Raw genomic sequence first — 12,284 nt, 5'->3', positions numbered from 1 at the left:
TCCACCACCCCCCACCCCCCCCCAACCCAGCTTTTTCTTGTGTTTAGATGGACTTTCATATGCTTTAATTTGTGCCAATTACCTTTCATGTGTTAGTGGGCACTATTGAGAAGAGGCTGGCTTTGTTTTCATTCCCTCTTGTATCAGGGAGCCCAGAACTGGACACAATGCTCCAGATGTCGCTTCACAAGTGCTGTGTTGAGGGGTGTGCTGGTTTTGGCTCGGGTAGAGTTAATTTTCTTCATAGTAGCTAGTATGGGGATAAGTTTTGGATTCGTGATGGAAAAAAGTGTTGATAACTCATGGATATTTTAGTCATTGCTGAGCAGTGCTTACACAGAGTCAAGTCATTCCTCTACTCCTCACAGCACCCTGCCAGTGAGCAGGCTGGGGGTGCACAAAATGTTGGGAAGGGGCACAGCTGGAACAGCTGACCCCAGTTGACCAGAGACATCCCATCCAATATAACATCTTGCTCAGCAATAAAATAGGGGGGAGGTTGGCTGGGGGCTGCTGCTCGGGGACTGACTGGGCATTGATCAATTGATGATGAGCAACATTTTTCACTGGCATCACTTGTTTTTCTTGGGGTTTATTTCTCTCTTTTTGTTATTTTCCTTTTCATTACATTATTATAATTAGTAGTAGTAGTAGCAGCAGCAGTAGTATATTTCAACTCTTAAACTCTTCTTATGTCAATACTCAAGTTTTCTCACTTTTCGCCTTCCAATTCTCTTCTCCCCATCCTGCTGGGGGGAGGGTGAGTTTACAGAGTAAGCAAGCAACTGTGTGTTGCTTAGTTGCCACCTAGGGTTAAAACTTGACAACCTGCTGGCAACAGTCCTCCTAATGCAGCCTAGGATGCTGACAGCTTTCCTTGTCACAAGGGTGTATTTTTTCCACCGGGACAAATTTGTCATCAGTAATTTGTCGTTAGTAATTGCTGATTACTACAGAAAATACCCAGTAGAATATAACAGAGAGTGGAATTTCTCTAGGAGAATGATTTTGAAGATTTGTACAATTCCTGCAAATTAAGACAATAAGCAACTCAAAAAATTACATCACAATATTGGAAACAGGGTAAAAGTATTTAACTTCTGCAGAGTTGTTGAAATTTTTTCCCCTTTTTGTTTCAGTCCTTTTTAGTATTAACTTGAAGTGATTGACTGTATGATGGAATCACCTCATTAAATGTGAATGACAAGTTACACATTCAGTTGCCACAGCTTGAGAAAAAAATTTTGGCATAGGGGAATTTTGCAAGGTAGCAATAAGGCTCTTCAGTCATTTATAGCATCTCTGGTTGTTGTTGAATCCTCACTGTTGTGCTTATTATGTTCCCCCCTGGTACAGTCTTCTTTCTAAACTGATTCCTCACTGAGACACCACGGGGAAACCCTTGTGAAACAGGTTTGAACTCAGTTGAACAGTAATCCTACATATGTACCTTTTTCCCTATCAAACTTGAAAGTGCAAATGTTTTCTGTTTTGCTTTCTAGACTGAGAACAAATACCATTAGGTCCTTGTGTTGTCACTTCTGACTTTTGATCTTTTAGCCTTGACAAGCCTGCTATTTGCCTTTCAAGGGAACACCTCTAACCTAACAGCTTGGCCACACAGAAGGTGTTGCCATCTGGCTTCATAGTAGATTGTGGCAAACATTTACCATTCCCCACTGGACAGATTCATGCTATTTCACCCTGGAATCTGCACTGCCTTGCTACTCCAGCATGGACCAGCCAGTGCCCCTGGGGAAGAAGTAACCTTCTAAATATACAGTTGTCAGAATCTTAACATTTTGTTACAGATCTGGGGGATTGGACAGTGACCCGTTATTTCTCTAAGAACACTTTAAGGTCCTGCTCTATATATATACAGAATAATTACATCAAATACTGTATAGCGTATAAAGGACCAGGACTAAAGTTACTTTTAAGATTTGTTCTTTAAGTCCTACCATTCATTTAATATGATACCAGAGGTTTCAGACTATGACAGTGTGAAATATGCAATTTATCAATATAAGCACATAATTAAGCAAGTTCATTATCACATGTAGCAACTTACTGCTTTTAGCTGACTTGTTATAATTATGATGCACACAGCCGAAACTCTAAGATAAAACATCTTGGTTTCAACCTCAGTGCATGTGCTCCAAGTTTGCAGTAAGGCTGATTTTGATGCAAACACAAATTCATTTACTATCACTGAAGCAAGCAGTAACTTGCCTGCACACTTCATCTTAAGATTTTGACTATCCGATAAAAAATACCCACGAGACACCATGATAAGACACATGCCCAAGAACTAATAAACAGGACTGATATGGCAAGATACAGCCAGGAGACCCTTTGGACAGAAAAGGAATATGTCCTCTTCTATGGCAGAACATCCCTTTTCCCAGGCTCTGGGTATACACACCAAGTCAATGCGTATCCTCCTTCAGCAAGTGGTAAGGATGGAGGAGTAATACTGCCCATTGCCAGTCCCTCACAGTTTAAGGTGATGGTCCAGTTCTTCCTAAAAGAGTTATGAGAGTGATAGCTGTGTTATCTACTTTTGACCTTTATAAATTACTTAAATCTCCCATGCTAACACAGGTTTCTCATTTTCTCCTCTTGGTCTTTTCAACATCATATCTTAGCATAGACAGGGCAAGTGGATTTGTTTGGACTGTCTTCTGAGCGTAAAGATATATCTTGATAATGTCATAATAATGAGGTCTGCAGTGCTGTTTCTTCTGAAGCCAAAATACCGACAAGGCAGGTACTCCTTGTGTTAGACAATGGGAGTGCAATAACGAACATAAATTAAGAGTAATGCAACACTGCAACACAGATTTGGAAACTTCAGCACTTCATTTATAGGCAATGCCTCCGTGTCGCTGGATGTGATCATAAAAATAAATATTTTCATATAATACCCATAGATGGAAAAAGTACAAGAAATTACCAGAACTGAAAGATTTTGAAGCAATAATACTTAAAACCTATTGCAATGAAGCTGTTGACTGGAACATAACATTGCATTCCTGGCTGTCCTAGAATTTATGTTACCATTCACACTTGTTGAAAAATAGCTACTACTACTGTGAGGGAACTTTTTATTATTGTTTCTGTTATTACAAAATAGTCCAGCAAAATAGCACTGCAAGACTGTGAACTGTCTGTCATATTTGAATCACTCTTTCATTATAGGCTGTTTTTCAGTAACAGCTACTTGGAAATACTAAAAATGCCCTTGAGATATTTTGCCTGAAATGCTTATTACAAAGCAATGTACCTCACATAACCTCTTGCCATTAGGGCTTAGAACTCTGTGATTTTCTAGGATTCACCATTTTTAACTAACAATGTTCATTTGAAAAGTTAAATTATAAAAATACTGACAGAAATGAGACAGTAGATTTTGTGTACTACAGAGGAAAGAAAAGAAACATGTTTTGTTCAGGAGGGACTGCAAATATAGTTTATTTCATGTTTTGCATCTTTGCTCTCTTTCCACAGTGAAATCAGACGAGTTGCAAACAATCAAGAAGGAATTAACCCAAATCAAAACAAAAATTGACTCCTTGCTAGGGAGACTGGAAAAGATTGAAAAGCAGCAAAAAGCTGAAGCAGGTAGGTGAAAGCAATTTGTAGTCAAATGAATTAAATTAGAGCCTAGTTATTAGTCAAACAGACAGACCAGAGAGAACAGAAGTCTTCCAGAAATTTTGTTACATAATGGAAGCCTAAAGCAAGGTAAATTAACTTTCAGGTAGAACTACTGGGAGGATAAATTGATATTATTCACAGAGCATGCAACATCATTTCAAGAATTGTTTTCTATTTTGCAGTAGGAAAATTTAGAAAAAAAAGAAAAAGAAAAAGAAAAGAAAAAAAAGATCTTAGTAGGTGTTCTGGAAACAAAATACCACTAAAAAAAATGACTGGACAGAATTAAGTTAGAGGTTGTTGACTCTTGGGATGTTGTGCTATCCACATTAAGAATTATAAGATGGTCTATATCAAAAATTATTGCCTGGGCAATAATCACAAATTGCAGCAAGGGAAATTCCTGTTTGATATAAGGAAAAGAGGTGCAACTAAACAGTATAGCAGGTTGCCCAGAGAGAAAGTGGTTGTTCCATCCTTGGAAGCATTCAGAACTCCAGAGCTCCATGGACTTGGACCAGACTTTGAGTTTGGCCCTGCTTTGAACAGGAGTTGGACTTTGCAACTCCAGAGACCCCTTCCAAACCAAACTGTTGTGTGAAGCTGTGGTATCTCTATAGTACCAGCAGCACCTCAAGGTCAGCTTTACTCTGGCTTGAAATATTTTGTTTTGAGGCAAACCTTGGGAATGGCAAAATCCAACACTACTTTTTAATTTAATCAATATCTATTTCTATCATTACAGTGATCATTTTGTTAGCTGAATGATCTCACCTGTCAGCACTTCAAAGCTGTGCTGAGCACTTATAAGGGATTTATGAGTTTGTATTTTCACCACAGTATATATAGGAAACAATCTCAGTTCTTACCACTGTCTATGATATTTCTTGGGTTATTTCCTTATAAATCACTGTATATCGCTGTATAGGAGCTGTGTACTAATGAGCTGATTTTGATGAGAGCTAGCTGGGAAATAGAAGCCTTTTTTCATTAAAAATCTCAATCTTTTTTTTTTTCCTCCATTCTCTGATGAAAACTTTTTATGTATTTTGTGTGAAATGTGTGAAGAAAATTCTTCCTCATAATCCACAGCTGACTGGGTGTCTGAATATTCAGGTTTGTGTCCCTTACATAGCTCAGATCACTTATGTGAAGCCAAAAAGGCCCAACAGGACAAATAAAGCGAGTTCCATCAAGACTATCTAAATGACATTTGTGGGAATTAGCAGTTGAGGTTCTTGAACATGATGCAGGCAAAATAGGTACTTAGATCTGAATTCCTCCTCTTCCCAAGTGCCTGCCCTATTTCCTGATCTATTGTGGAGTACCTCTCTGAACCTTCTCTAGCATTTAGAAGTAGCTCTAATGAATGTCTTCCCAGGGCAGAACACTACAGAAAAATATTTTGTGGTTAACAAGTAAAAAAACCCAAACAAGCAAAAAAACCACAGGCAAAGCAAAACAGAAAACCAAAACCAGCTCTGAAAAAACCCTCTGCATTCTATTTACAATCATTTCTAAGCTGACAAACAAGAACCAATACCTCAGCTGTTATAGATTACCCCGAAAAATAGAGTGCTTTTTTTCAAGTCTAAGGCAAACCATTAGTACAGAGTGTGACTATATCCTTCAGAAAAACCATACATAATATGTATTCATTATATTTTGTTTTGTACTTTATGCAAGTTAGATAAAAGTTGGTATAATTAGTGAAGATGTAATTGCAAGGCACTACTTTGAATCACTTGCATACTGAAATGCTCTGAGATGGCGCATCCCTACTTCAGGTAGCTTTTATATAAAATCCATTACTATGCAAAACAACCTGCATCTTATTGTACTTTGATATCCAATTTTCATTTTTGCTAAAGGACTGTATTGAACTCATTTAAATAGAAATCAGCTAAAAGAGGGAAAAGTTGATTTGTATTGAATCATAATATTATGCCTTGTGAAGACAAGCAATGAATAATATCCCCGGAGATTAAAAACTGGTTTCAAATTGTTGATGTTTTAAAACATCAGGTGCAGAACCTGTCCCCCATATTCCTTGTATCATTAGATGGTATGAGCAGAAACAACGTCTCAGAGAGACCAGTAAGCATGGATCCTCATTTACATCTCCTGAGCTGATAAAGAAGGTTATGCAGCCTGGGTGATTAGTCTGCAGATGACTGCTTCCTCAGCTTAAAGAGAAAGCTACTTTAGTAGCTAAACTATTTCATTTACGGTGTCAGATGTGTGATGATTTTGTTTTTAAGTTTGCATCTCTTTCAGAAAGAATATTTAATTATTAATCTTAAAAGTTATACATCTGGAGGAATGTGATACATTAAGCAGACAAGCTGGACAAGTTCAGTGCATACGCTGGTTACTGCTCTACAGCTGCGTGAAAACTTCTTATAGTTGATGTTCTGACTTTTACTATTAAGTGACCACTGCAGTAGGGGGATATAGATAAAAGGATTTCCTGTATATAGAGAAACTTCAGGAATAGCTTCTTTGTTTGTAAAAATCTGAATTAGGAAGCCAGGGATAAGAAGGTGTTCTGATGTGAAAAAAAAACAAAAAGTTACATGAAAATATTCTCCCTCTAATATCAGAAATGGATGCTGAAAGGTAGGATCACAGGGTTAGCTTCTCAGAAGACCCCGAGTTAGATGCTGAGCCAGTATCTGAGACTCTTCTGAAGAACCCGGTGTATGTTCTCATTCAGAAAATTAACTGAGTGACCTAATTTTTTTAGCAGTTGTATCCTAAAAGTTTTCCCATTTGAAAATATTAAGTCTGTAATTTCAGAAACTCTTTTTGAAAACCTTGACCAAAGTTGATTCAGTGTATCACTGCCACAGCTGGGTTAATCTCAAAAGTGCCTTGAGGCAGAAGGTGGTGGAGCAGGACATACTAGACATAGCTGATTCCATTCACATCTCCTTGTGCAGTAAGGCAAGTAACAAAATAATTTATAACTAGTACGGTATTTTATAGACCACCTTACATATAGATGATGAGGTTCCGCAGGCTGAATCTTCTACTACTTTGTGTGACTACAGTACTGTGGAAGCAGTTACTTTTACTCTTAAAATCCAAGAATCTTTCTGAAGAAATTATGTAACTAAGGGATAAAAGCTTAATTGTTCTATGCCTTCAGCTAATGAATTTGAAAATGAGGGACTAGAGACTGACAAAGACTGAAGAGATGAAAGTAAGTTGCAAAATAAATGTGCACAGGCAGAAGGAAAAACAAATGTCTTGGTTTAAGACTATGATAAAGAAAAGTATGAGCAGATTTGAATATTATATGCAGTTGGTAATAATTCATAGTAAAATAATAATATATTCATAGAGCTGAAAAATATAGAGCTTCACAGGCAATCTGCAGATTCATTGGGTGTCCAACAAGATAGGTGATGTACTACCAGCATTATAGAACAGTTAATCTGACAAAGAAATAAATGGTTTTGTTCTAGAAATTTGATTATTGATGGGTATTGTCACCCTCAGACTGAAAAGACATTGGTATTCTAGCTACATGCAACCAACTCTCTAGCCCGTATTCACTTTGAGTGTATAAAGCTCTTCGTCTAACTCCTGATGCGCATAGGAATGAGACTGATCCCTCAAACCATTCTTCTGGCCACTCTGTCTCTGTCACTCCTCCCTCAGTCCTCCTCTGGATTTCTGCTGGCTGGATGAAATTCCTCAGCATATCCAGGAGTCTTACAATACATATTCACAACAATGCAGCTATCTGCACTAAGCCAAGTGGAACAGATCCTCTGGACCTCCATGGAAATGTTCTTCCTTTTCAGCACCTTGCAGAAATTATAGGAAGCCTAAAGTTGGGTAGTTGGAAGGGGCATTCTCCATTTACCTCAGCACATTATACCAGTGAGGAGAAACAGCTACTTTACTCCATATGTAAAATACAAAAAACATGTTCTGTTGTCTAGAATGATTTGATTTGTATCGTTGTTGAGATATATTCACAACAAATTTATGCACATCTTTGTTCACTCACTGGCAATTAACAGCCTTCCACTTCTCAGAGCATAGAGATTTATGTACTTCTCACTGGCTGCAAATAAATAAATATATAGTGATTATGCCTATTGAATTCTCAAGGCAAAGTCCAGAAAATCAAAAAGCTGGATCCACTGGAAAATCACACCTTCATCTACTGTATGGGACAGATGAGCATGTTTGTATTAGATTGACTTATGCTTTTTTTTTTAAAACAAGGCGTTTGATCATATTGGCCTGCTAGATATTAACACACTGAATTTTACAAAGCTAGCACATCCGGAGAGGGGAAGCTTAGGTTTCTTCCTCAGAGCACTTTTCTTTGCCACCAATAGGAAAGGTTACTGAATCTCTATAGAGTATGTTTTCCTTACAGAAGCTCAAAAGAAACAAATGGAAGATAATGCTGATTTGATTCAAGAGGAATGCATATCAGAGAATGCAGATAATTCTACGGAAGAGCCAATTGAAGGAGGGCCAGATGCAGATGGGGATGGAGAAGATATGACTGATGGGATAGAGGAGGATTTTGATGAGGATGGCAGCAATGAGCTGGTAAGGAATAATCATGCCATGATTATATCTGTCTATACAGTTGCTACAAGTAACCACAGAGAAACAACAGTGTGGGTTAACAAAATAAGCTCACAACAGCACTGTGATTTTCTGTAACTAGTGCTTAATCCTACATTCTTCATACACTGTAGTATCAATTAAGCATAGGGCCCTCTGATGATAAACAAGAAAAATATATTTTACTACACTTGGTGATTTTAGGAAGGAAATTAAATGTATTTTAAACTGGTTTACATTTATTACTCTATATTTACTAAAATGTAGATGAGAAAGGAAAACATTATGTTCTTTTTTTATTCTAACTGGAGCATTTCAAAATTAAAGAAGATTCTAGAATGGAGAACTTTCTCATTAGAAAACTTGTGCTCCCCCATAATTCCCAGTCCCTGTCTTTCATATATATCTTCAGTAGCCTGTTGGCAGCTACAGGCTTTTTTGATGGAAGGATTTTTTCCTTAAGAAACATTTGGCTAAGAAATATTTGAGCTTTCAGCCTGAGCCTGCACCTGTCATGAAATGCCCATGATGTTGATAAACTTCCAAGTTTTTCTAGAGCAATATTACAAAAATACTTGGAAAGTCAGATTTATACTTATTCATTCATTCTAAGTAAGCATGGGTCAGTCACGTTGGTTTAGACTATAGTACAGTCCCTCTATTCCTGGCTTTCATATTCTTCTGCTATGAGCAGAAGTAATTTCTGTTGTTCAGTGTCATTGTTTCTGCCTGCTTTTTAACACACATTTAATCATGTGTGCACTGTAAAAATCATTCCGTGAAGCCAATAGAAATCAGTCAGCAATGGGCGATGCTGAACCAACTCCAAGTCTGGAATAAGGGCACGTGAATAGCCAGTTTTTTACCTCTTACTGCAAACGCAGTTTAAACCTACTGCTAATTTGAGGTTTTGTGTCCCTTTAACGAGCACAAGGCCCTCTTGAATTTATAAATCCTGAATAGCATTATGATCAGATGAAGTTACTACAACCTGAATCCCCTCATCTTTTAACATGCAATGTAGAATGGATGACATCACCTTTCCTCAAATGAACAGGTTATCCTGTACAGATATGAGGAACTTCTGTAAGAAGTTGCCACTCTGATTTTGTAGGAATTTTAAATTTAGTAATGAATACACAGTTGTAAATATAATATCCCACCATGGCTAATACCTGCTGAAGTGATATTAGCAATAGGGGTTGAAGACAGTTTAACAAGACTGGTGGGTTTTGCACTAATTAGATGTTAGACTCCATGCTGCAGACAACTAAGTGAGGAAGTTACTAACAGTATATTAGACTCTGATTGTTCAGTGCTGTCATTGTACCGTGTGGGTATGACATATTTAGCATATATCTACAGAAGAAATTTTTCAAGGCCTAATCAGGAAAGTTTTTAAAAAGCAAGCAGCATGGGAAGACTTCGTTAGCAGTGAAAGTCTGGAACTGGCACAGCCACATTTGCACACCAATGCTTCCAAGTTAAAAAGCTTTTCCAACATTTATGTTATGGAATTAGTTGAAGTACAGTGTACTGCAGACACAGCTCCAAAAACAAAGAGTTCTGAGCCACATATCAAAGGCATGGCGTAGAAACAGCTTCAGTTTCTCTGCATGCCATTACTACGCCCCTTGAGTTCTAAGAGGAGATGGGTCACTGCACATGGACGGTTGTGTCCTCTGCCTTGCACTGCAGCACTCATGAATGTTACCTCCAATCCAGACATGGTGGTAGCAAGGAAAGGCCAAGGAAGAGCACTTGCATGCATTGTCTTGATCAGGTGCAGCTCATCCCAGTGCCAGGGCAGTGGAGCCACTCAGCCTCATGCCTTCCGACTTCCTGAACACTGGGACCCTCTAGCCAAGAAGTTGGCAATACTGTAGACTTCAAAGCTCAGAACCAAGATCATCACTGATGTAAAATCCTTGTGCTTTTCATCCTCCTTTGCCATTTTCCTCAAGCTTTGGAAGAGGCCACTTAACCTCATCCCTGCTATGATGGGATAATAACAATTTCTTTCATTTACAAAGCCTAGGGAGATCAGTGAATGAAAAATGCTATGGATGGGATAAAGGATTGCACCACAAAGGATTACTTCAAAGAAATCTCAGGCAATGAGTGTTTCCCACAGAGAGCAATTAGAAATTCAGCTATGCATCTTTGCTTTACAGTTTCTACCCAAACTCTTGGCAGCATTGGCCAGTACTGTTAAAATCAGAAGCTGGTAGTTTGTGATGCATGTTGTAATTTAGACTGGTTTTCACCTATACTTACGTATATTTATGTAGATATAATGGCCAATTCCTGTAAGTTTTACTTTCTACTCCAATCACTGATCACTATCAAATATATAGTGAATTCCAGTAGGAATACTTGGAATTTCAATCTACCTCTATCCATTCTGTGCCCTGCTATCTGTCATCACCCTCTGTTTTGTGAGAAGTAAAGTAGATAGGCAAGCTTGCTATAAAACAAAAAGTCCTAACAGATGTTCTCTTGTTTTATGAAAACTAAGTTATTTAAGAAACAGAGCTGACTAATAGCAAACGTGCCATTTTGGAATGAAGCCACTTGCAACTCATTTGAGGTAAAAATGAGTGTTTCACATTTAACACTCTTAAGCATGAAGAGTGTTAAATGTGAAACAATTAGGAAAAACTTTCCATGTGTAAAATCATAACCTTGTACTCAGAATAAGAAATGCCCCTCCAAAGAGGATTTTTTAATGAAATCTATAATCTTTTCCAAATACGAAGCTAAAGGGATTTAGGATGATGATGAAAAAAATCTTTTCTTTCATCACTAAGAGCAGCAGAGCAAATAGAAAAACATTTGAAATGGGCACAGCGAATGTTCTGAAGTCACTTCAGCATCAAAATTAGTTGTGAGTCCACTAGTCTGAAAAATATTATTAGAGGAAGAGAGGAACATGACTTAAATTTAGATCTTAACCTTTTTCTCAGTTCTCGATATTTAGCTGTAAATCTTCTGCCAAGCCATTTGCCAAGAACCTGCTGTAGGACTCATTTTGCTGAACACAATACTGTTATTTCTTTTTGTTTGTGGTGAGCCCTAAGGCTGTCAGTAAAGTGTTCCTTAAGGACAGACCCTCTGCCAGAGTCCAGACACTGCCAGAATGGACCCTCTCATTCTGTGTATGTGGGTCTGCATCTCTGGACTAGAGGACTCAAAAGTATATTTCTTGATTTCTAATTCTAACTTGCAAAGGAAGTGACTATGTAACATGTATGCTGTGGGTTTAGGTGGTAGGACCAGTTCTCTAAGTTCATGTGATGTCTATTTGGACGAATAGGTTAACTGTACATTAACTGAGTGACAGCAGCTGTCCTCATGCCTGCTTTCAGCCAAGACCAACCGTAAAGAAATAAGAAGTAGTTTAGCCTGCTGCCTGAGCTAAGTCAGGCATGGATTTAACGATGCTTTAGCCTCTTCATTTACCTGCCTGGCTGCACACACAAAACCATATCACATTCAACAGCTGCACACCTTCATCCACCATCTAGATGAGGATGTTGTTTGTCCCTGCACCGTAATTTTCTAAGGACTACAGACACACCCACAAATAGTCATTATGGCCCTGCTGAAGTGTGGAAAAGTTTTATGCTACAATAATCTGATTGCCCATCTGAAGTCTAATTCGAGACATGCTGTATTTGAAGTATCTGCTGCACTCATCAAATATCACCTCCTGTGTGTCTTTTGTACTGTTTTCCCACAAATGTGTCTCAGTAAGTGCCTCCAGTGCTGCAGACACTCCAGCTTGAGGCTTTTTAGAAAAATCCCAAAAAGCTTTTGCTGCATTGACATACTGAAGAATTCTTTAAATGGTGATTTCAGATATATGACCCAGATACGTACAGATTTGTCAAATAGCTGACTTCAACTTGTTCAGTCAAGGGTGCCATATGCTTCTCACCCACTTGGCCTTATATGTCAGCTTTCCACTCCCCTTTGTACAAGGGCATGCAATAATATATTTAGACATATATAGATATATATATATT

General features: G+C 38.1%; 1 protein-coding gene across 1 annotated transcript; it reads left to right on the top strand.

Annotated features, from left to right (window-relative positions):
• Nucleotides 1–2,329: 2,329 nt before the first annotated feature.
• On the top strand, nucleotides 2,330–8,287 carry LOC104412455 (RNA-binding Raly-like protein; the record flags this gene model as incomplete). Its single annotated transcript, XM_010023183.1, has 3 exons — nucleotides 2,330–2,456; nucleotides 3,511–3,624; nucleotides 8,060–8,287. Coding segments are annotated over exons 1-3 (469 nt in total), but the record flags the coding sequence as incomplete, so codon positions are not given.
• Nucleotides 8,288–12,284: the final 3,997 nt, after the last annotated feature.

The sequence above is a fragment of the Nestor notabilis genome, unplaced genomic scaffold (genome assembly GCF_000696875.1).
Source record: "Nestor notabilis isolate BGI_N333 unplaced genomic scaffold, ASM69687v1 Scaffold13041, whole genome shotgun sequence".
Classification (NCBI taxonomy): Eukaryota; Metazoa; Chordata; class Aves; order Psittaciformes; family Psittacidae; genus Nestor; species Nestor notabilis.
The sequence above is the reverse complement of the archived record's forward strand: the minus strand, read 5'-3'. Positions and strand labels throughout refer to the sequence as shown.